Here is a 26,068-nt window from a genome sequence, read left to right on the forward strand (position 1 = left end):
TTCATACGTCTGTTACTCATCAGTTATATATTGTCAGATTCGGTATGATGCAATATGGATGTATAACAATATGAACCAGCACACGGCCGTAACACTCGGTGCGACCGCACTGTATACACTAACACACACACAGGGGCGCTGCCGAGTCCCCACGGGGTCCGCCCACTGCCGTCCCGCCCCCTCCACTCCCGAGCCAGCCCAGCAGGCGACAGACCGCCAAACAATCGCCACCCGGCAAACACAGGACACCACTTAAAACGGCCGGCGGTCGGCCGGAGCACGCCGAGCTACTAATGCATGGCACGGCACCCGAACGGCCCGACAGGCCGACACAGGGCGACCCCGACAGGCCGACAGGGCGGCCCCGACAGGACGACAGGGCGACCCCGACAGACCGACAGGGCGACCCCGACAGGCCGACAGGGTGACCCCGAGCGGCCGACCCCGACAGACAGCCGACAGGGCGACCCCGACAGGCCGACAGGGCGACCCCGAGCGGCCCCGACAGGCCGACCCCGACAGACAGCCGACAGGGCGACCCCGACAGGCCGACACAGGGCGACCCCGACAGACCGACCCCGAGCGGCCGACAGGGTGACCCCGAGCGGCCCCGACATGCCGACAGGGCGACCCCGACAGACAGCCGACAGGGCGACCCTGACAGGCCGGCCGACAGCCCACAGGACGGAACGCAACCTCGACACCAGCGACCGAGGTGACTAGACAACAAATCATATATACGGGAACTATCCGAGGTGGAATACCACCGCGCGGCGCAAACAGGAGCTACCGATGACCGCGGGGCCGGCACGGAGCCACACGTACCCGCCAACACAGGAATGTAGCCGAATAGGGGATATGTATGGCATAACATAAAACATGACTACGCCCGGCGGGCTGCCTTCCCATCCCACAGCACGTTATCCCCAGCCACCCCAGCGTCCCAAACCCACCCAACAACCACCCCACGATCACATATCACACTCTGAGGGTAGACCGCACCCACTCACGGACTGCACATCACTCGTCCGCACCCCGGACCGGAAACATGAGCACCTTGGCCTGCATGAAGTCGATGTCGGGGATGCGCGCCACCACCTGGCTGGCCGCCTCTGACAGCGGCCTCTCGGCCGTCTGAGCCATCAGTCGACTAAGCACGGAGTCGGCGGCGGCGGAGCGGGGCGCCGGCGGCTCTTCGGCCGAGAGCAGCTCCCGCTCCAGACCTATGAGGGGATACACGACATGGTCACGGCATGGCACGGTCACAGTATGACACGGTCACGGTCACGGGGGTAGCTGGCAATTGGCCGGGCAGGTCACCACGGGGCGGAGTGAGAAGGGTGAGGGATAAAAATGAGATGAGGATGGAGATTGAAAGATGATGGAAAAAGAGAACAAAAGAAAAAGAGAGATGAGAGAGAGAGAGAGAGAGAGAGAGAGAGAGAGAGAGAGAGAGAGAGAGAGAGAGAGAGAGAGAGAGAGAGAGAGAGAGAGAGAGAGAGAGAGAGAGAGAGAGAGAGAGAGAGAGAGAGAGAGAGAGAGAGAGAGAGAGAGAGAGAGAGAGAGAGAGAGAGCAGGAGAGGACCACCCATCGCCGTCAGACGGGCGATGGGCGGTTTACAGCGGATAAACACTGCGGCCGCTTGAAGACAGGATAATCTTACTCTTTTAGCTCCTCAACAGTGGGAAAATGTTTGAAGTTTGCAGACGGTTTACAAAAACATTTACATTTCGGTACTGCGGTGTGTTACATCTCGCACAATATTTGTTCGTACTTGAGCTTTCTAATAAGGAATTCGGGCATGCGGATACCAACGCTGTCGGGTGACTTGCAAGCACGAGAGAGCTCGCCAGGGGGAGGGGAGGGCATACAAGAAACGGCGGCGCATGTTTAAACATATGCCGTTATACATAATAGACGGAGGTCGGAGGATTATGCAGGTAGACAAAAATAGAAATATTTTCACCCTGAGTTAGCCTTATATCTAAACTACAAATGAAAAATGGCATGGAATTGAGGTAATGCCATTTTATTTTCAGGAATGCACAAACTGTGATTGCAAGCTTACTATATCTAAGTCATTACATACTCGATCAATAGGTATTAGACAGCTGTGTAGGTTAGGTATCGTAGACCCATCGACTATCGAGTTTTGCTATGAGCCGATTGCCCCATTCAGTCTCCATTCAATAAAGGCGATCAGATAAACCGTTCATAACGCCGGCGCTATAATCACAATGACGTCGTTATCGTAAGACATAAGCGTGCTTACTTTATTGACTTTCGCAATATGAAGCCGATTTAAATAGATTGGTTTGCTGCATGATAAAGGCGATCCTATGACCCATCAAAAGGCATCCAATAACAATCAAATGACGCGTCCAACCATAAACTCGAAGCTGACGAATGCGCACGCAGCTACTCAAACGGTTCGGATAATTCCAAACGGTCAATTGTGAGGAGAAAAAACGCGACAGTACACCAAAGACAAACGTTTATAGGTAATACAAACAAGAATCTTAAATATGGATACAAATTAAGTTGTTTCAGGGTAGCTGTAAAACAAACTGAACATTGTTCAGTTCAGTTCAGTAGTGAACAATAACCAATCCCATGGCATTGCTGGCATGGCGTCCATTACCTATTAGTTCAGCCAGATTTCTTTTATCACAGAGCGCTAACATTCGAACGGCAATCATTTTGCGTTCGATGGGTGAAAACGAAGTCACAACTACGTCTACTTTGCAGCGGACAAGACAGGCTCAATGTCACTGACAGCGCGGTGGCAGACACCGCAGGCCGTGGGGCAGAAGAGGCACCCCCTCGCCGTCCGCCCAGACCGCCGGCCGGTGTGTCTGCCGGCCGGGGGTGGTGGCGGGTGACCGACCCGGGGCGACGGTCTGTGTTTGGGGCGGGTCACAGCCCAAATATTTCCCGACGAGCGACTAACGACAGCGGTGCGACGTGCCACGACTCTAAACGGCCAGCACCGCGCTGACCCCCTCCGGCCCCACCGCAGCAGACAGACAGAACAAAACCGGGGACAGAAGGGAAGATAACCCGGGACAAACGGGAACAAATGCGGCGATAGATGGAGAAAACTTGAGGACTGTCGAGCTAAGGGCTAGAAATAAGGAGAGGGAGAGGACGAGGGAGCAAGGAAGACGGGAACAGTGCGAGGGACAGGCGGGATAATGACGGGACAGGCCATGGGATACCGGCGACCAAGCGGAACAAGCCGCGCAAATATCCCAGTGTCACAGCTATCACCACTAGTCAGGGTAATCGAGAACCTCACCAACACCGGTACATAAAGTAACTGACATCTCAAGCACACCGTCTGTCATAGCAGAGGAGCTCGGTGTTTCACTGAGGGAGATGAGCTAAACTCCGACGGACCGTCCGCCAGCTCCACCCCTCACGGTTCCGGACGTGACCCCATCGCGACGGTCGGCGGTACGGGGGTTACGGCCGCGGGCCGTGTCACCGGTAACTAAATGCGCGGCGCCGCCACACCGCCGGCGACCCACACCGGCGGCGGTGAGGGGGTATGCGGCGGTATTTCTGGACCTCGACCAGTGGTAGCTCCAGCCTCCAGGCAGCGGAAAAGAAGGGACGTTATGAACCGTCTTCAGTGAATACTGAATATTGGGGGGAGAGGAGGGGAAAACAGCTTGGAATGATGGCCCGTCCTTTCAGTCACAAATAAGTTTTTACCCGGGGCAATACGTTTAAAATAGGAGTAGATAGAAATTACACAGCTTGGAGCTTGTCACAATAAAAACGCGTTTATCATGAAACAAACATTCCAAGGCCAGTGAAAGCTTCATTTTTTTCATCAAAATCTAGAAATGTCCCATGCATTTAGTAAAGTCACTAACGGCTGACCATTCGGGGCGGCACCGAGCCGGCAATAATATTAGCAGCGGGAAAAGTTCGCCGCCGAGATAACTTTAATCGACCCCGAGTGCGCAATAGGCGATGATGGCACCGTTTACTAACCCACTCGAGGTCAGCGGGTTCAATGCGGCTGCCGCGGAACGGCGCACCAATCGGGCAATTTCACGATGGATGAGTTGAACGAGAGGAGCGCGCAACTCTATAAAATATTGATATTAGGTTAGGTCACCTGGAATTTTGACGTGGTTTACAACACAGAACTGTCGTCTAAGCACATGAATATTCGCTCCGAATATCCCATCCTTTAAAGGGAGATAATGACCTTTTTCCACAAAATCTGAGTAAGGACCATTTTCTGACAAAACACAGCAAGTTATAATGTAAATTAAAACCATTTTGCTCAATTCGGTACCTTGCCGCAAATATCTCAACTTGAAGTCACGTTAGCGGGGAGTGCTGAAAATGACCGTTGAATAAGTACTTACATCACTTTTTGGTACTTGCATGTAATTTTGTAAAATGAGCGTATTCCTTACATTTGATCTTCATCACATCTAGTTAGTTAATGGTCGTCTATAGTGCCTTCAAAAGATATTCATGGTTTGGGGGTGGTTTATGTCTAAATTTACGCAACTATTTTTCCTGTTCATCATCTGACGCCATATGCTGCTATTTTAGTAGCAACGACTCAATTTTGAATCGGTCCCGCCGACTGCACAATAAAAGAAGATAGATACAACACTTTTGCGGCATCACTGAAAAACTTATGCAGTACTGTTATCAAAATTCTCATAACACCGTTCGACAAACCTGAAGTCTTTTTGAAATAAATATGCTTGTATTTTTCGCTTCAGGCTCTGACGTCAAAATAATGAATTTCGTAGTCGCAATCGCAAGATTTGGCTGCGTTTCTGGCGCATGCCGTTCATTTGTGGCGCTATTACCTACTTGGAAACAAAGAAGAGTAGGCACTATGTACCCCCGAATTAGAATCTAATTAATTCTAAACCGAATTAACTCTAATTCAAATTAGAATCCTTACAACCAAGCAACGACAAGGCGATAACATAAACAAAAACCCAAGCGTCGCTGTTTGAAACAAAAGCGCCATATGCTGCGACTTTTTTATAGAGAAGGACAACGCATTTCGGTGGGTGTTACAAGTACTGCAAGTACTGCTTCTTTTTTGCAAAAATAAAAACCTTTTTCACATACGAAAATGTGCTAGGAAATTTTCATATTTTATAGAAACCACAGTAAAAATAGTATAGATGTCGAGTAATTTTTATTTAAGAAAAAAGAAAGCTCATTATCTCCCTTTAATGTTTGCTTGTTGTCACCAAAGCCATAGAATTAGACCGCAGAGGTGTTGTAGGGGAGCGGGAGAGCGGCCGTACCAGTTTAGAGATTAGGGTTGAGTTAGTGTCCGTTTTAGTTTACCTTGGTTTTGTTAAAGGTAGTGTGCCAGCTTTCCTGGACCGTATGGAGTTAAGGGCCCAAATAAGGAGAACCGGATTTTTAGAACTTATCCATACCTTCAAAACTCATGGAAACGTCTTAAATTCTTCAAATTTTGAGTACCCCAGTGCGAAATTCGCCCCGACGGGTTGTCGGTCGTACCCCAACCACATTGCACACCACTATGAACAATAAATGCACACACTGAAATCGCTATTACCGATAGGCTCATCCAATCAAGTTTCGATAAACCCGTTCATCATCATCTCCTGCGGTTTCGAACACGCCTGTTAGGTGGTGCGGTAGACCGCGCCCAAAGCCATGGCCCCGGTAACGTGAGGTAGCCGAGTCGGGGCAGCGTGCGCTGACCCAAGCCGGGGCCGCGCGTCCTCCCGGTGTCATGTGATATCCCGGGGCTGCCCGGGGATGCGGTAGACCGCGCCCAAAGCCACGGCCCCGGCTTGGGTCAGCGCACGCTGCCCCGACTCGGCTACCTCACGTCACCGGGGCCCTGGCTTTGGGCGCGGTCTACCGCAGGTGGCTTCTGCTGATACTTTGTGGTGCGGTGGTGGTGCGTCGGGCCGCGCGCTCTGACTTCGGCCAAGAAAAATGCGTCAGCTGATCATTGTCATTTCTGCCACTTTCATGTGGTGAGATGGGGTCATAACTTTAGAGACGGCTGTTTCATATCAATTATTTTACACAAAATAATATTTCAAACCATAAATTAATGTTCGACAGCCAAATTAAAGAAACAATACCAATACAGGCTTACAGTTTAAATTCGACATTGTGTTGTCTACGATTAGACAGCTGATAACTCATTCCCGTACGTCGTAACTCTATAATGACCTTTGCTTATTGTCACATGTGCGCCGCATTCGCGATTGTTGCCGACGCCTGTTTGCAGGTCAGCCCACTACAGTTGTTATACATATCGAAAAACCGATAAACTTTTAGGCGAAAAAAGTACTAGGTTTTAGGCCCATTTTTGATTTTTTTGCGATATTAGGTAAAAACAGAAGCTTCTTATCCTAGGAAAAATAATATGGGAAATCATTGGAAGGTGGCACACTACCTTTAAAATTGTACGTGTGGGATATTTAGGCAGGGGTCTGAAAGGAGGCAAGCGCGACGGGAACCGCACGGCCACATCGGCCGCCATCTTTAGCCTCGAGGCGGCTGATGGGGGCGTGGCCTACTCGGGCGAGGGACGAGACGAAAGCAGGGGAGAGGAGATCGGGGTCTTGGTGTCTGACTGCCGTCCGGTACGGACATCGAGCCCCCGACTGCTCTCTGCTGCTGGCTCACCTGGCTCGAGGTAGGTTCCTGTCTCGCAGGGATTGATGCTGGGCTCAAAGCACATCCCATAGTTAGGATAGGAGCACCGGGGTGGAGGGTTAGGTAGATTCGCGCGCCGTAAACCGTTAGGGTAGTGATAGGGTAGAGATTTGCGAAATGCGGAAGGTGAATCGTCGTCTCGAATGTTGACTCACGCAGTCTTTTATGTCGTTCGGCCATTCACAATAATGGGTTTAGAATTGACCAGATGCATTTGGAGACGGGTTGAGTCGGAGGAGAACGGAGGTTGAGCGGAGTCTGATTCATTCGGTACTGTAGTCTAGTCATCACGGCTCAGGAGCTTAGCTCCAAACCCACGAGGGTACGCTTCCAACCGCGTGTGCCCCAAAATGGCGGAGTTATTCACCTGAACCACGATGCATAGTTTAGTACAATTAGTGTAGATGACAGTGGCCCGGGTGGCAGTCGGGGTAATGGCTGGGAGACGTCCCGGCCTACCACTTGTCATGTAGAGTAACGTAGATAACCGGAGGGGAGGTAACGAAGGGCCTACAGGACCGGCCTAAGCCCCCCTCACAGTGTCGATTTCACCCCGAGTCCATTTCATTGACCTCCAGACGTCCGTGTTGGGTCGGACCCGGGTCCCGCGTCCCCGGGGTGTCGGAATACGGCGCACCGATGCGCGCCCATTGAATATGCAGCCACTCCCATCAGCGACCGACGGCCGGGTCGGCGCAGGGGCGCCGGGAGGGGGCGGGGCGGGGCAGCAGGACAGCCGCCACGGTCACTGAGCCACCGCCGTGAGAAATACAACAGCCGGCGGGCCGCATAAACACACCGATACTGTATCGGCGCAGCGGCTAAATGCTAAATACTAAATGAATGAGGTAAATGTCCAAAAAAGTGAGTAGCAATCAAATATGACAGCAATCCAGCTCAAAATTCAGATACTTCGTAAGTGAGCAACCAATTCTATATAGCTGTCGCCCGGCCGCCTGTTCATTTATCCGGTTCGCATTTATCCGGTTCGCGATAGTTTGCTGACAGCTCCGCAGTTGGCGCCCAGACGCGGTCGGGTGCGGGTGACCTTGGCGGGCCGTCCGGCGAGTGACCGGTCAGGGGTCGCGGTGCGCGTAGAGCGAGCGGACAGAGAGCGAGTCCGCCTCAGTGTGACCGTGTGCCCCGATCGCAAAGTGCGTCACAGATGAGCAGTGACTGATTTAGTAACTCGAGGCTCGGCCAGTGACGGAGAGAACAGTGAAGGGCGCGCGAACGATTGAGAAGCACGCAATTTGTGGTGGTCGGGCCAGTCGCGTCACGCGATGTCACGCCGGACTTCCGTCAGCAGTGAGGTGGAGGATGACCCCGGTCAGCCGGTGGGCCTGCAGCAGGATCGTCGAGATCGGCCGATGATGCGGCAGCTGTCCGTTCGGGACATGGCCCGGCGGCTGGACGAGACAAGCCCGACCAGCGCCGCGGCTGCGGCAACGCCCGCCGGGGACGCGCTCCCGCCCGCCGGCGGTGGAGCGGCGTCCGCCGCCGCCGGTAAGCGCGGCCGATCAGAGTCCGGTGAGTCGGCACCGGCAACGAAGCGTGGATCTCAACGTGGCTACCAGCGCGGGGACCGGATAACGCAGTTGGAGGACACGATGGAAAGGGCTATCCATAAGCTGAGGGAGCAGATTCAGCAGGATTTTGACTTGTTCAGTGAGACGATACGAACCGAGTTTCATGCGGTCAAAGCCAGGATCCAGGACATCGAGGATCACCTGGAGACCAAGAACAGGGAGATCGAAGCCCTCTCCCTCGGTCTGCAGGAAACGAAGAAGGAGGTCAAGTTGCTGAAGGACAGGGTGGAGGAAAATGAACTTGTAAACCGACTTCCTTCGCTGGTTTTCTCCGGTAGGCCATTCGCCAGAAAGCCCAGGGACGCGAACAAGCCGGAAGCGGAGGATGTAGAGAAGACGGTGCTGTCCGTGGTACGGGAGAACTTCCAGGACCTGAACATTAACGCGAGCGACATCGCGAGAGCACACCGTCTGCCCGGCGAGCAGAAAGTCATCTGCCGCTTTGTGCGCTCGGGAAGGGGGGTCGCTGCGCGATCAGATATACTACCGCCGGATGGAACTCAAGGGTAAAGACATATACATAAACGAGTGTCTCACAAAGCGGCGAGCAGAAATTTTCGGCAGACTTCTGGGCCTCAAAAAAGACGGTAAGCTGTTCTCCGTGTTCTCCCGCGGCGGCCAGGTGTTTTGCACGAGTGAAAGATACGGTAAACCGATACGTGTGAACACTGAGCGGGAGATGGACTCACTTGTGGGCTAGACAGGATCTGGAGGACGACAAGAGTGACGAGAAAGACTAACTCCTTTGTTGAGTAGGAAGTCCTTGTCCCTCCCCCCCCCCTCCGCTCCCCTTGCGTCCTGGTCCAGGATTCGGGCGGTCGTTGGCTGGCTGTCATAGGTATTGGATAAAATACATAAGTACAAGGTTTTTGCACGAATTTAATCCTGCCCCTTCGTTTTTATGTACTCACGTCTCCCCCCCCCCCCTTTATGCGGCCGTAAAGGTGAAATGTGAAAATGTACTTATAGCAGGATCCGTCAGTTTTGTAGCATGCGGTTCGGCGATTGTCCATGCTCGCCGGCCTGTCCCCGAGGGCCGTGCTGCCGGGTGCGGCACGTGCTCGGGGCGGCTGGTGGCCGGGTGGGGCTGCGGGGGGGGGGAGTGTTTCGGCTCTTGGACGCGGGCTGACAGCGAGCTGGTTCGGGGTGACGGCGGCGGGGTGCTGGGCGGCTGTTGGGGGCTGGCCGGCTGCTCGGCGAGCTGCTGAGCGCTGTCCGGCGGGCTGCTGCTGTCCGACGGCTGACAGGGGGTCGGCCGCATGGGAGCGGCGGGCGGCCGAGCGCCGGCCGGCTGGCCGCCTTGGGGCGCTGACCCGGGCCGGGCCGGCTGCGGGGCGGCGACCCGGCGCGGGGTAATACTGTAGACCCGCGATGCGCGGCCCTGCGGGTTCGGGGGGGGGGGGATGGAGCAGGATCTGACGAGTGGCGTTGTTTTTGTGTCTCTTCGTTGTGGGAATGCGGAGGTAACAACAGATTATCATGATATGTATACATGTAGGTAGAAATCGAAGCCATTATATAACCCAGTGCTAAATTTGCTTCTTAAATCAAAAGATTAAACCATAATTGTTATAGGATAAGCGTGTGACCTTGTATGTCAATTGTTAGATAATGTAGTTTCCTGGCCGAGCCCGAGACACCAGGGTATGTTTCGTTCATGTATCATTTTTTTTTATCTGTATCACGTATTACCTAAGCACCGGGAAGTGGTCGCCGCCGGGCGTGCGCCGGGCGCCGCGCGAGAAGCATCCGTAGCTATCATAATTAGGAGAGAACTACCATACGACTGCAAGACGTTAGTAAAACGACTATGACTTCTTTACGACTAGCGACAGTTAACGTCAACGGACTGAGAACGAATAGACCATTAGCGTCCAAAAGACGAAAAATGTTTACCTGGTTTAAAAAATTGAATTTAGATTTTGTATTCTTGCAAGAAACTCATGCAGACGAAGCTTGCGAGAAATTGTGGCTTAACGAATGGGGTGGAGAAGGCTTTTTCGCAAACGGAACTGACATAAGCAGAGGAGTAGCTATACTTTTGAAGCCAGGCTTCCGCGTTAAAGTAATAAAGGTGCACAGAGACCCCACAGGCAGATTTGTTTTGCTTGAACTAATTATGCAAGGTGTTAAACTGATACTCTGTAACGTGTACGGGCCCAATGCCGATGAGCCATCCACTTTTGAAAAGATGTGCGAAACATTAAGCTTGATCGATAGCGATTATATCGTTTTAGGGGGAGATTTTAATTTCTGCATGGATACCAGCATTGATCGTCAATCGGTTAAAAAATGCCCGCAAAATAACCGTAAATGCAGAGAGGTCATTATGAACTTTGCGAATGCGCATGATTTAGTAGATATTTGGAGAGCAAATCATCCTTGCCGCAAACAATTCACTTTTTCTAGAAAGTTGCCACCTTCAAAATCACGGATAGATTTCTTTTTGTGTAGCAAAGCATTTATCCTAAGTAAAAGGAGTGCGCAATCAGAAATAGTCGATGGCTACCTCACCGATCATAGTTTAGTCAGTCTTACGATAGAAGTAAATAGTTGTGAGCGTGGCCGCTCGTACTGGAAATTTAATAATAGCCTGTTGAAAGAAGATGCCTTCGTAGAGTTAATAAAAATGCGTATCCCACAGATTCTGGCAGAAAATGAACATCCTGAAATGTCACCAGGCCTCCTCTCCGATACTCTTTTAGCAGTACTTCGGGGAGACATAATTTCTTATGCGACTCGAAGAAAAAAAGAATTATGTGGGAAATTTGATGCTATACAGTCAGAAATAGACACGATATCTCAGGCGACATCTCCCACCGCGGCACAAAACAGTAGGCTACAGGCAGCTAAGGATGAAAGAGATGAAATTATTTCGAAATGTACCCATGACAATATGTTTAAAGCGAGAGTGAGATGGAGACGACTAGGGGAAAGGGGCACAAAATATTTTCACGCGTTAAAAAATCGTACTGGGCCACCAAACACATTTACGTCCTTAAGTCTGCGATATTCCAAAGGGGACGACGGATTTTCCGACAGGATTCAAGATATGCTCGAGGAAGGTAGAACATATTTTGCAGATATGTATAAGAAAGACGCAATGAGGGAGTCGGAGAGAGAACTGAACTTTTTTGAACATACGTATAGACTAAGATCAGAAGAAAGTAGGCTATGCGAAGGTCCCTTAACAGAGTCAGAATTACGCACAGCACTGTTCTCACTTAAGAATGGAACATCCCCAGGTCCTGCTGGATACACAGCAGAATTTTACAAGTGTTTCTGGCAAGAACTAAAACTAGTGGTGGTGAGAGCGCTACAGGAGATTCAGGACACTGGTAGAACAAGAGCAGATTTCAAAAGCTCTGTGACAATTTTGATTCCGAAGCGGGACAAGGACCCACGGTTTATTAATAATTTAAGACCAATTAGTCTTTTAAACGTGCCTTACAAAATATTCACTAAAGCCATTGCAGCGCGCTTAGGAAGAGTAATCAAAAGTTGCATCGACGGAGATCAAACCGGTTTTATAAAGGGGCGATTCATTGGTGAAAATATCCGACTTATTTTAGATTTAATGGAACATTGCAATGATTATGACAAACTTGGGCTGCTTCTCGCATGTGATTTTAAGAAGGCATATGATACAGTAGACTGGGACTATCTGATAAATACTCTAAAACGCTTTGGTTTTGGTCCAGATATAGTTAAACTAATCTCTAGCCTATACGGAAATGTAAATAACGACAATTTTCCGCGCGCAGTGGTGCAGATAAACGGACATCTCTCAAAGGCGTACGTTTTACGGAAAGGCTTGAGACAGGGCTGCCCGCTAAGTTGTTATTTGTTTTTGTTGTGCCTCGAACCACTTCTGACAGAAATAAGAGCGGCACAAAACATTGTAGGATTGCGGGTCGGCAATTCCAATATTAAGGTCACGGCATATGCGGACGACGTCACTGTGGTATTGGATGGCTCCGAGACCTCATTGGAGAATTGCGTGACGTTGTTCGAAGACTTTAAGCTAATTTCAGGCCTCCAGCTGAATAGGCAAAAGACTAAACCTTTTTGGATCGGGAAGGATGCCGACATAAAGGGACCAATCTGCAGCCACCTCGATCTTTTTTGGGAAGCGACACCTTTGGAAGTGTTAGGCATAAAAATACCGAACGACCCGAACATAGATATAGGGAATCTTAATTATGAAAAGAAAATCAACCACTTAAAAACTAGACTAGAGCTATGGTCCTACAGATATCTCACTCCATATGGCAGAGTGCACTTGGTAAAAACTGAAGCGTTATCCCAGCTGACATATTTAATGACCGTCCTGCCGAAACCGAACCCAGTGCTGATTAAGTCGATTGAAACAATAATATTCAATTTTATATGGGGGAACAAAAAAGACAAAATAAAGCGGGCCACGTTAAAAAGTAAATATAAACATGGAGGGCTGCAAGTTCCAGACATCAATTGCCGGGCAGATAGTCTAAAGATAATGTGGATAAAAAAGTACGCTGATAATGACCTGAAGTCGAGCTGGAAAAATGTAGTGAAGCCTATATTTTCGTTGCCAAACGATCTCAATATCTTTGAATGTAATATGTCCCCGGAGGTTATCCAGAGAAAAGTGAAAAGCGCATTCTGGAGAGAAGCGCTTTTAGCGTGGAACGTAATAAAGAGGCCAGAGGAGGCCAAGTTACCAGGGGAAGCGGTGTTAAGTCAAGTCCTGTATTTAAACGCAAATATTAAACTCGAAGCATCTGGTGTTTACGAATGGAGACTGATGGAAAGAAACAATGTGGTGCGCATCGGAAATTTATATAATATTCAAACCAGATCAATGTATACAGCTCGAGAGCTAAGTTCAAAATACGGGTTGCATCCACTATCTGCCCTGGCATTATTAACCTCTATCCCAAACGAATGGAAACTGACTCTTATAGCAGACAAGCCCGCGATTTTTCAGAATTACTCAGCTGAACTTTTAGAGCTAGAATCAGCCACGCACGTGGCAAAATGGGCTTACCATAAGTTGTTTAAAACTTGCGTTGAGCCAGAAATCAGTCACTCAAAATGGGCCAGAGAATTGAATTTGCCTGCCAATATGCAGTGGACCAAAGTGTATGATGCTTTGTACAAAACAACGGATGACATAGCAGTACGCTGGTTGCAATTGAGGTTAATCCACCGTATTCTTCCAGCAAATAAGAGGCTGCAAATTTTTGGCATAGTGGATTCAAACGAATGTTACTATTGTCCTGTGGTCCCAGAAAGTCTTCTCCACGTTTTTTGGGAGTGCGAAGTAGCTCAAACATTCTGGCGAGATATGAATCGTGTTTATAGTATAACGTTGTTGGACAGAGTTAGTGTTATTCTTAATAAGTTAGAGCATGGATCTCCCAGCATGTCTACAGAGTCAATACAACTTTTAATATTGATCGCAAAACAATATATTTGGCGATGTCGGTCGAACAAAAATCGGCCAAGTGTTGAAGAAATGGCCAAGGTATTATTCCGTGTTTACAGAGTTGAAAAATACATAAGTGTAATTACAGACAGGAAGACTAGATGCGATGAACTTTGGGCGCCCATACTGCGCCCTCCGTCGCGATGGCGCGACTAGCCCATTGGGTTTACTCTTATCTGGATCCACCTGGTACAGTCTTCCCGGACTCGCGCCGCCCAGTGCCTGCGCCGGGGCGGTGCGGGCGGGAGCTGACGCCCGGCGGCCTGTCGGGAGCGCCGGGGGGAGCCCTGATCCTCCCGGCTGGGGAGGACCCTCGGCTAGGCGGCTGAGGACCGCAGTCCTCCCCGGGACCGGGACGGTCTCCGCTGATTTCCAGCGCCGTCCCGGCTCGGCCGGGCAGGCCGCCCGGCGTACTGTTAGGGCAGACAGACTTCCTGGCCTCATTCGGACGGACTCGGACGGACGGCATCATGGTACGAACCTCTCAAACTAATCTGGACGGACTTAAGGACTCATCTCTGAATGAATCACTTGTGCGGTAAACAGGGATAAATCGTTCTCAGGAACGCGGCGGCGTCGGGCGCGCGCGTTGCGGCGGTCGCTTGGCGATGGTGCCGGATGCCGGCGGTGTTTTGCGAATGTCGTGAGGATGTTTCTGTTTCTTTTTTTTCTGTACGCCGCATGGGCCTGCACCTGTGCGTGGACGAAGCCAATACTGTGTCTGAATGAACGGTGCTGTTGAGTCGTGTTGAATAAACTATTTTAATGTGAAAAAAAAAAGTTTGCTGACAGCTCTGACGGCAGCCCATTGGCTAATTCATGCCCATGAGCCTCCGTCAGCCGAACTGGCATTTGGTGGCAGTGACAGCGGTGACAGTGACAGTGACAGTGACAGTGACAGTGGGGAGGGGCGACCTCCAGCTCTGACAGGGGTCGCCCGCCCGGCCCGAGCTGACGGGGGTCACACGTCCTGCCCGACGACACATCAAATTAGGACCGGGGTGGCGACCGCGAAACGCGCTGACGGCACGAGATAGAGCTACATGCAACTGAGGGCGAAGCCGTGCATGCACCGGCCACATGAATTACGGATAGGGTGCTCCGTCCGTACGGCCGACAGACGCTCGCACGAAAAACATATCCGGGGTCAGCTGGCATGAATGGCGTTACGGCATGCCTAATGGACATTCAAGATGCAAATTAACGGAAGACGGTGACCAAAATAGCCAAGTCAAATATCACAAATACTAAGGACAAAACATTCATAAAGCACACAGAGCACAAGCTAAGAAGATCGACATCACTGAAAACACCAGCCTGACGTTAAAGGGACCCTCCCACCTTCAAAAAAGTTTATGAATTGGCATGAAAGTGATGTCTCTCGGTTCAGAAAGAGCGAAAACGAATATCTACCAAATTTCACCGAAAAATATTCACCGGTTTTCAAGATTTTAGACTTTTACTTTTGTTTACTTTTTGGGATCTCCGCTGTTCCTAGCGACTTTATTTGGAAGCAATAGTTTGGCAGCTGAAAAGGCGGCACTTGTTGCGCGCAAAGCAGCATATACCACCGCGTGCTACAAAACGTTTTAGTCAAACATTTAAAAATCGTTAGATATCTGCGCTGACGTCACACATTCAGAGGGGTATTCCTATGCATTAGCCCCTCTGAATCAAAATGCTGCAATTTTGAAATTCACTATTTCCGATTTAAGGCATTTCTCGATGTTGTGAGTGCCGAAACCGGTAATTGTGAGCCAGGGACCCCATTTTGGCTATCTCAACTCAAATCTAATGTTAAGGTGGGAGGGTCCCTTTAAGCAGTTCGCATTCATAGTTAACTACAAACTGTGCGGCTTTTTGACCCGCAGTTCAGTAAATATCCAACGCTGGAATGGGCGAATCGAGTTCCATATTCAGGGACAGACAGGCGACCAAACAAAACCAGCCTAGCGGAAACAGTACAACAAAATGCCAACAAACAATGGACACCGTATCCGCTGATTCGGTGTCAGGCTCGTCACATGCAGCGAAAACAAACATGAACGAAACATAGAATCACGTGGAGCGATGGAAGTTGCAGCAGCACTGGCATGCCGGGCAGACATGGACAAAAATGATTGAATATGACCATATGTCAACCGTCGTCAATCCAACATAAAGGAACGAAAGAAAATGCATCAAAATAAAAAAGAAACATAATCCGTCATCCAAAGACAGAACAAACATCACCAACTGAAAAGGCGACTGGCGATACATCAAAACATTCCCAAAGAACGGAATACGACAGGAAGCAGACGGAGCACCGCCGGTCTCCGGTACAGGGGTGGCTCCGGGCGGTCTCTCAGACTCCGGGCAGACGGACGAACACAGACGGGAGACGGACAGACCCACCGGGCGCACTTACACGATAGAAACGAGTCAGAGGCGGCCACCGGACGCGTGTCCGTGTCAAACATGTCCAGACCGAGCAGGCCGTAGCTCTCCGGACCTGAAGCCGTTAGTAGCGGGCGGGGGGGGGGAGGGGTCAGCACCGGTGGGGGTTAGTAGTGGGCGGTGCGGGTCAGCAACGGTGGGGGTTAGTAGCGGGCAGGTGGAGGGGGGGGGGGGTTAAGTACCGGCCACCGATGGGTGTTAGTAGGGGACGGAAACGACAGAGCATGAGTGACGACAGATGGGCGATGAGCACATTTCATCTATCTGGGAATATGTCGACAGTAACAGTATTCCTTTATCAGTTCGGAGGAGGTAATCGGGCATAAGTAGGTATGACGCAAAAGAGCACCGATAACCTGCGACGAATGGAATGGTCTCGGCCAGCGATGAAATCTCGAGGGACCGCGGGATCAGAGGAACAACATTTCAACGATAAAGGCCGTGCTTCAGGACCTCTCCGGTACGGAATGATTGTAATCGGTAGAGGTGAGACAGGACACAATCTCATGGCTGGCAGTATAACATTAATCGTCCGAAGTCCGGGTTACAAGAATGTCGGTCAAATAATCCTCAGTGGAAATCGATAAGCGATTAGTTGAGGCCAAACAGAGCTGAAGTTCGTTAAGTTCAGATACACATAGTTAGCAGCCCATTCACCGCAGCAGCAGCCGACAATGCAAACAAGCCTTACCTGGAAAATTCCGCCGCAACCATCACCAGAAACACCTTTGCTCAAAATAGCCAGCTAGATAGTATTGGCTTATTCCTAGCACCTACGCAGTAAACTTACCAACGGCGGTAAACAATTTTACACCCACTTCCTATCTCAGAGGTATAGTTGTCAGGCAGATTTCTAAGCAGATGTCATGGTAAAGTTTTTCTAGAGTGAATCCGGCGCAAGAAAAAAAAAATACCCGGGAAAATTGCAGTCTACCTAAGCAGGCATTTCGATGCAAGATGCCTGTTCGGTAATTGGAATGGCTAAATGCAGGCAAACAATCACACCTATTTGAAAATATCGCAATGAGCGACTTCTGCTTCTTTGAGGTGCCCGGAAAGATAAATGGCGCGAAGAGATACATCTAAACAAAAATCCCTCACGTGAATCGAGAAATTGTTATTCAAACCTCAGTAAGTCCTCGACAATGGGAATAACCCTTGCCACTAAAATTATAGTTCCCAGTCGCCCCAGGTAAGTAGGACCACCGACCCCGAGGGATCACGGACTGCTCCGCTAACACGCTATCACGGCGACACACTGTCACCCATGACCTCTGTCCCCGGGTCATCAGTACCCCATCGGCAGTCACGGCGCACGACACGCTAACACGACAGGGGAACGCCCCGCGGCCGACACAGCCGGGCGGGCGGGCCGCATTAGCTAACACCCCCTGGCCGACCCGGGCCTGCCGTGGCGGCTGGTCCGACAGGCGACAGGGGAGGGGAAGAGAGGGATAGCACATACCTGTCGAGTCCAGCGGGTTCTTCAGGCCGGCGCTGTTCCAGTCAAACGCAGCCGGTGGAACCTGCAACAAACCAATACTATTTCAGACCACCACCTTCAGTTGCTAGTTGGGAGTTGTGGTCGCGGCGACTAAAGGGCCATTAAATCAGGAACTATCATAAATATCATCAAATCAGATAACAAATGGTCAGGAGAGTACATTTCGAAGAAAATGACAGCATGTGATGTGAACAGATACTTAATACATCGAGTATTACCTGTTACGGAGTTTAAACTACATCGCTGACTTACCCAACAAAAAAGATCTAACCAGCATTTAACCACGACAGACTATCAGACTAGAATTCCCACTGATCAGTTAATGAGGCCGCCGTACCTCGCCGCCGGCCGGCGGTGACGGCTGCTGCGGCTGCTGCTCCTGCTGCACCGACTGCTGCTGCTGCTGCTGGGCCGGTGGCTGGGAGGGCGGTGCCGGCGGCGCTGCCGGCGTCGGCTCCAGCACCGCCCTCACCGGCTGCAGGATCGAGTCGGACCCCAGCGGCTGGCCGAACCGGCTCGGCCGGCCGCCCCAGCCGCCGAAATTCTGCAAAACGCCGGGACACACACGATTAAAAAATAGGCTAGAAACCACAGCACGCAGACCATACGAATCATGCCTACACATAAATCCCTCCCGTGCAAAACTCGTACACAAATACCACTAGTCCTCCACGTTCAATCTTATCTCCCCTAGCGCCATCCTCACGCCTGCCCCTACCCCGCTGACCCCAGGCCACATCACGGTCCGGAATCCGGGCGGCGGCTCTCATCAAACCCCGCGAGTGACAAATGATGTGGCTGACGACACGGCCAATCTGACCCCATGGCGGAGGCGCGCCGGCCGCGCGGAGACCGTCAGAGACCACGGATACCCGGGAGCACAGGGTCACGGTCGCTGGGGCGAGCCGCTAACGACGGTCAGCGCGATCGTAAGAAATGATGATCCAATGATGATAACGTCCGGTTACAACGCGCTGGTTCTTGTACAAGCACGGGGATAAGCAACAGATCACAACCAACCATCGAGTTCACTGCGACTTAAAACGGCAGACGAGCCCCAGCCCACCATCCTATCATCCGCGCCCGTTTGTTGGACGGTTTCGCCGCTACCAGACAGAGCAGTTCTCTGATACGGGGCGCTCAATCAGGAGGGATGAGCGCAGTGATCAGTTTCCCACCTGGAACGCGACTGGCTCACCGGAGATAGCAGCGCGGCGTGGCACCACCTAATGAACGCACAATGAACTATCGATAGGTTTACGCGTGATGACGCGTGAGCACCATGAGAATTGACGACCGTGACATCATATTTAAAGACAGTAGCTAAGGCACGATATTACTCAAGCAACCGCCTATCATTTGAGAAAATATCATGAGTGAGTGCCTCGACAGGTTAAAAGTGAGTGCATCAAAATAACTGAGTCGTTCTGTCGCATAATTTCTTATCACCAAACACGTTCGGATCCCGAGGTCCACAGTCATATTGAAATGAGAATTAACGTTATTATTAATCTCTGGTTATGTCTGCCGTGAGATACTGTTTGTCCATCTATGGCACGTGCACAAAAACAGAACTCCATCGCATACAGAAAATCATACATTTTGGAGCGAGAGTGGTCAGCAGAAAGAAAAAGTTTGAATATATTTCTGGAGTGCTCAAAGACCTCAAATGGCTAACAGCATCTCAACTTGCTCAATACCACCGCGTCCAGATGGTCAGCAAAGTGCTGGCATCAGAGCTTCCCCAGGCATTACACGATATTATCACGGACGCAGACCGCCAACACGGACACGACCACCAGACCCGACAGAACAATCGGCTGAGACTACCAGCCATTCGAACAGAGACTGGTAGGCGCCAGCTTGAGTATAGTGGCGTACAAATGTACAATGATGTGTGCCAGGGCAGAAGAGATCACGACTCATTCAGGAAAGCACTCTACCGATTTGTACGGCGTGAACCGGACTAAAGAGTTGAGCTGCGTGTATGCATGTGTCTCCAATTTTATGCGGATGGATGTTGGTGTGTGGTACATGTGTTATCCTATTTTTAGTGCAATTTTACCAACCGGACGTGCGCAAGTGAAAACCCGAAATTGTCGGATCCTGAGCGAAATAAATGTCTATGTCTATGTCTAAATGCGCTAACATATCCCCAATTTCATCCACCACCAATAAAATATGTCATGCTCTTTGTCGCCACAGTTTGGCTCACCCCTATCCTCAACTAACCGCCCCTGCCCGCCCGCACTCACGATGATATTGCTGGCGTCCACTCTGAGCGCGTGCAGCAGTGCCGTGTAGCTGCGGCCGGCCGGCCAGCGGTACTGGAGAGCCGGCGTGGCGTCCGTCTCCCGCAGCTGGTACCACACGCCGCCGGCGTCCAGCGGGATGGAGGCCGGCTCGCGGTCCTCCTCACAGAGCGGGAACAGGCGCGCCAGCAGCGCCGACACCGCCGCCTGGCGGGAGCAGGGAGAATCAGTGAGACGGACTGAATCAGTGGCAGAGCGGCGGAACGGTAGGGGCATACAGAACCTTTTAGGGAATAGAGGAGTTTTGGTGGACTTGGAATGGATTTCCAGGACCACGGTCATCATTCGGTTACGTCAGATCTTTTATAGTCCAAAAAGGGGAAAGTGACGTACCAACGGCTAAACAGGCGCTCGAGCATGTCACTATCCACGAATATATGACACGCGAATTTTGAAGCGTGGAACGAGCATCTAATGAACCTAACAATATCTACTTGCTTTGTTCAGAAATCCACACATCCAGTTGAAATAAACACCAACAAACAAAGGAAAAGCAATAAAAAGTAGGTACCAAGTCTTAACAATAGCCGCATTGTTCAGATTCCCACACCATTGTAACAATCACAAACAGCCTCTAAAAATTTCAGCACGTCTCCCCAACGATACACATACCTCGTCAGTGATCGGCGCCGGCTCTTGCGGCACGGGTGCCTGGAAGTCCTCAAAGTCGCCGAAATCGTCGTCACTGAGAGAGGCCGGGTCGGCCAGCTGACCCTCTGCTTCCAGCGGTGCCTCAGTAGACGGGGCGGCGAACACCGCGCCGAAGTCGGCAAACCCTCCCCCGCCGTCCGCCCCGTCCGGAGGCCAGCCGGCCCCGGAGCTCGCAGCCGGGCCCGAGAAATCGACAAAGTCGCCAGAGGGCGCGGCGAAGTCGCCAAAGTCGTCCGAGGGCGCAGCGAAGTCACCGAAATCGTCAGTTGGTGCTGAGGCGTCACCTGACGGCGCAGCAAAATCGCCGAAATCGTTCGTGGGGGCGGATGGGTCCTTAGCTGGCGCAGTAAAATCACCAAAATCGTTATCCGGCGCGGGGACATCAGATGGGACGGTAAAGTCGCCTAAATTCTCATCGGGCGCAGAAACATCACAAGTTTTAGCGGTAAAATCACCGAACTCGTCAGAAGGGGCTGATGAGTCACCAGCCGGCGCAGTAAAATCGCCAAAATCATCAGCGGGAGCTGCAAAATCGCCAAAGTCATCCCCGGGCACACTCTCGTCGGTCGCTTTCTCTAGTTTTGTGAGCGTTTCGACATTGTCCGGCGATTTGGCACGTTTGGGCGAGCTGCCGAGGGAAGACGGTGCGCTCGCCGAATCACTCGAGGGCGCGGTCTCGGGGACCGGGCTGGCGTTGTGTGGGTCATCCACGGTTTCGGAGGGACTGGCAGCTTCTTCAGACTTCACGCCATCATCCGGAGAGGGGATACGGTCTGAGCTGCCTTCCACTGCCGTACTATCATTCACAGCATTATCTGGTCCATTTGAGACGGCAAAGCTACCGACATCTGCCGCGGAAGGATTGGCATTAGAGACGCGGATGGCCGTACTAGAGGTTTCCTCTCGGCCGTTACTGGAGTTTGATTTTAGAGATGGGGGAGTGCCCGCGGCAAACTGACCGTCACTTCGGTGGTCAGGCACGGAACTGTCCAGTGACACCGACTGATCGGTCACTGGGTTCACCACTGTCACTGCATTCACCGCGGTCACCGATTCACTCGCAGTCGCTGCACTGAAACTACCGAAATCGCCGAAATCGTCACTATCGGAGTCGCCACCCGCTGCCACTTTGGAAAGCTCGTCAGTCCCATTCTGAAGCGTCACCGTCGGGGATGCCGTCCTGTCTCCTTCCCGGTGCAATTTCGCCTCGCTCGCAGGTTCGTTATCCCCAATAACTGCGGAGGTCTGACTGGGCTGCACACGCTCACTAGCCGCCGCCGGTGGAGCAGGGCTCGCCTCTCCTCCCCGCTGAGGTCCGTTAGCCTCCTCACTGTCACTCTCACTATCCGAGAAAATACTGCGCTCCTGCCTGACACCGGTCGCTCGGGACGCATCCACCGACACAGGTGCCGCGCGGACCTCAGACGGCGAGTCCTCCGCACCGTTCACGTCCCTCTCCGGTCCGGAGAACTGCTGGGGCGCCGCGGGAGGTGCTGGGACCAGCGCGGCGGGGTCTGCGCCCGCCGGGGCGCCGCTGAACTCTCCCCAGTCGTCCGAGGGCAGACGGTGCACGGCCGGCGGCGACGGACTCGACCGTGCCGGGTCCGGGGAGTAGGTACGGCTGGAGACCGGCGCCGGCGGCTTGTGGTTCGGCGGCTGACACACCGGCAATTTCTGAGACAGACCTGGGGAAATCGAAAGGGTTTAGACACGAACACTTTTATATAAATGGAGGCAACAGGTAAATAACATTGATGAATGAGCAAATTATGCAGTTTGGACATTCAGTAAGTTGATAAGGCTTTATCAATTTGAGCGAAACTATGCCAATACGTGGACTATTGGCTAGCGTTACAAAAGCATTATCAATGTAAGCTAATGTGGTCACTCCTACATATAATCAAACACGCTCAATCCCGAGGAGCGTACCTGTGATATCGAACGAGGAGTCGGCGACTCCCAGCTCGTCACCGTCATCCCCGGACAGTTCATCGTCAGAGGGGGGCGGCGACGCCGACACCATGGGAGGGAACATCCTCACCACCGGCTCTTCAGAGGCGGAGGCGCACCCTGCGGCCTGCGGAGACACACGGGACCGGTGACGTAATACACGCAATTACATTCCGGAAAAAAAACAAGGAACGTGACTCATAACATTAAGACTGCTGCATCAGCGCGCTGACAATGTTTTGTTCACCCTGGTGCACTGTAAGCGTGCTATGAGATAAAGCAAGACAGCATGATGCTCTCACCGGTCAAAAAGTCTCGGATCGAGGGCAGCAAGCTGCTCTGATATCGGAGATAGGCTATGAAGGGCAGCTAGTTATGGTGGTACTTGCTAAGTAGCAGTGAAGTACCGCGGCCCGCGAATGCGCAACTGAGTGCCACTGATAAACCCCACTACAGTTCAGTGATCACGCTCGGATATATGATCGGCAGAGACTAGAGCAACAGCGTATCAAGTATCAACCATACCACCGTGTATAGTTTATATACTACAAGTCTTGAGCATTTAATGGCACTTTGAGGAAATGACTAAAGTTTACCAGTTTTGCAGGGAGATAAAACTTACAGGAAGAAGTCACCTCCCAAGTCGTCACAACTTGTTATATTTTTTATATAAACTTAGCTCGAATGTTTGAATGAATGGATTGGCAGAGCCGGAGCCTACACTAAGCCGAGCTTCTTGCGTAGACTCTGATCCCTACCATGCGACCACACAATTCTGGGTAACAGGAGAATTTATTAGACACAAGTTTAACCTGTCCATCACAGACACGGGCTGTCCCACTCAACTGATTTCAACTGGCTGCGGCCGCTCCCACCAGCCGCTGTCAGGGGTCTCAAATATCGAGCGCTGGACCACCTCAAACCCGGGCTCTCACCCCCAGGAGTCCAATACTCCACAAACTGAGCTAAGGGACAAGCTGGTGATGAATGCAGATTTTCATACAGGCCAAATGAGCTCTGATGTTTCAGTGAAGTGTCTTCACCAATACAAGTCAATTGAAGAAATAAAGCTGTGTTCCAGCATTTAAACAAACTGTTTTGTGCTCAGAATATATGACAATGATACAGCACCCCCTGAAATCATCACTTGCCATAAAACATGCAAGAAATGCCAGTGACCACTAAGTCCTACTCCTAATTCATATGCTTATCCATCAAGTTATTGAAACAAGAAATTCCAGTTATGTACATTTATATATCCAATTATGAAGCTTGTTGTACAGTTTACACTTCACATGCCATCTTTTCTGCAGGCCAGTCACCTGTCCAGTGCAGATTTCAGATTTATAGCCTGATCAGTCTGGATTTTTCTCACAGCTGGTAACACTTGCCAATGGAGAGCCCCTGCTAAGCAAGGCTTCTTGTGCTGACCCTGCCCTCTGGCATCTAGCCTCTGCTCTCACTATTCATGGTTTGTGGCAGAATTCAGAGCATGAAGTTTAGTGGATACACACAGCTGCACTGTCTACGGCCAGTCCCCTCACCAACTTCAGCTGGCTACAGGTCACACCTCCAGCCCAACTTTTCCAACCAGGATGTGTGCTCTCATCAGACTCAGACTAAATCCAAAGCTCCATGGACTAAAGTACAGGACAGACTCATTGGCACTCAACATTGCCAAATTCATTTCTCACTTAGCTCTCCTACTGGCCTGCTGGTCAATCATTTATGGCATATGCATACTGCAGTCTTTGTGCCTGTGTTCAGCCCTTCTCTAACTTCACTTGAGGATCTAGATTGACGAGTGCACTCATAAGCAGAATCGAGCATTTAACTCTACTCAAGTTGGAATTTTCTATCAAAATACAATTATCATCTTAAGTCACTTCCAGTTCAGGGCCCTGTTTCACGGCCCAACACTGCTTACTGCAGTGCACTGCTGCACTGCTGTATTGGTGCGGAGTTTGAAACAAATTAGGCTCGACGGTCCAGCATCGGCAGCATTACCAGCATCTGATCTTTTTAATGTTTCTACGGAAACCAAATACACCAATATGTGCAGTGTGCCATAGCGCAGTGCCATGAAACAGGGTCCAGAGATTGCTAAAAGTGCCCTCATGCCACAACATATTGTGGGGTCAAGCTGAAGCAAAAGTTTGATAAACACTCACCCTGTTTCAAGCAGCCAGGGAGACACTAGGCCCAGCGATTTTTCATGCGACTGAACCCAAATAACTGGATTTTCAGGCTAGAATCTTACCCCAACCCACAAGACATCACTGTCTCATTTTTCAATATAAAATGCCCAAAATCTCGCCAAAACCCCCCACCTATCCCTCGCGCCAGTTTCGCCTTTTCATTTCCGATATGTCCTTCAGCTGTTCATAAACTTCTGCTGATCGGGCGCTTGGCCAATCAGCATCAGAAGAGTGCGGATTCTTCGAAATAATGACGTCACGAACCAACTTTTCGAGTTGCTCATTTGTCGATCGAAAGAATTTGACGTCATATAACTTTCCTTTCATTTTTATGAGCAGAGGCGACGGAATTAACTGAATAGCTCTCAGCTGCTTTTGGCTTGTCATTCAAGGTTGTGATAAATCGAGGCTAGTCATCAATTAAAGGGACCCTCCCACCTTCAAAAAAGTTAATGAATTGGCATGAAAGTGATGTCGCTAGGTTCAGAAAGAGCGAAAACGAATATCTACCAAATTTTATCGAAAAATATTCACCGGTTTTCAAGATATTAGACTTTTACTTCTGTTTACTTTTTGGGATCTCCGCTGTTCCTAGCGACTTTATTTGAAGGTGCGGCATTTGTTGCGCGCAAAGCAGCATATACCACCGCGTGCTACAAAACGTTTTAGTAAAAGTAATGACGGACGTTCGAAAGCCTGATGACGTCATCAGATTCCCGTAATGGTTAACCCTCGCCCGCACATGGGGGGGGTGGTTGCCACCCCCCCCCCCCCAGGTAGTCTTTCTGCTCTGCACTCAACATTTTTAGAGCTAGAAGGCTGATTTTTCGTATAGCTGCTCCTCTATCCTTTCTTGATGTCCACTGAAAATTTCAAGTTTCTGTGGTTTTTGGTTTCGGAGATATGACCTTGTTTTTCAGGTCATGTCATGACCCAAATGGCCAATTCTCAACATCTTGCGTTGGCTATGGGCCTTGTGAGCTTTTAACACCTTGATTTCGGCCTTTTATGCCAATCCTACCTCCCACCTATCATGAAACATGTTGTTCGACGATGTACAGAGGTCAAGGTCAGGGTCAAGGTCAACCTAGGTCATCTAAGATAATTGCGTTTTAGGCAAGCTGAATTTACTTTTTTTGAAATTTTTTGACTACATTTTTGTTAAAAGCTTCTCAGATCATGATTTCATGTAATATGGACACATAAACAATCGGTGCACACATCAGTATACACACAGACACACACAGACATACAAACA

General features: G+C 50.7%; 1 protein-coding gene across 4 annotated transcripts; it reads right to left on the reverse strand.

The window, feature by feature from the left end:
- On the reverse strand, positions 1 to 25,189 carry LOC122380694 (aftiphilin-like). Of its 4 annotated transcripts, none has more exons than XM_043364076.1 (8): positions 24,784 to 25,093; positions 22,592 to 22,739; positions 20,624 to 22,347; positions 19,955 to 20,158; positions 18,037 to 18,243; positions 17,661 to 17,721; positions 16,167 to 16,250; positions 1 to 1,223 (listed from the first exon to the last, which is right to left on the reverse strand). In XM_043364076.1, the coding sequence occupies exons 2-8, from the start codon at positions 22,695 to 22,697 to the stop codon at positions 1,021 to 1,023; spliced, it is 2,589 nt and encodes an 862-aa protein (XP_043220011.1). In that variant the 5' UTR covers positions 22,698 to 22,739; positions 24,784 to 25,093; the 3' UTR covers positions 1 to 1,020. The 4 variants fall into 4 exon arrangements, with proteins under 4 accessions (XP_043220011.1, XP_043220012.1, XP_043220014.1 ...); XM_043364077.1 differs by having other exon boundaries at positions 22,592 to 22,732; positions 24,784 to 24,923; XM_043364079.1 differs by lacking the exon at positions 16,167 to 16,250 and having other exon boundaries at positions 24,784 to 25,189.
- Between the last annotated feature and the right edge of the window lie 879 nt (positions 25,190 to 26,068).

The sequence above is a fragment of the Amphibalanus amphitrite genome, unplaced genomic scaffold (genome assembly GCF_019059575.1).
Source record: "Amphibalanus amphitrite isolate SeventyFive unplaced genomic scaffold, NRLGWU_Aamphi_draft 000104F_arrow, whole genome shotgun sequence".
NCBI lineage: Eukaryota > Metazoa > Arthropoda > Thecostraca > Balanomorpha > Balanidae > Amphibalanus > Amphibalanus amphitrite.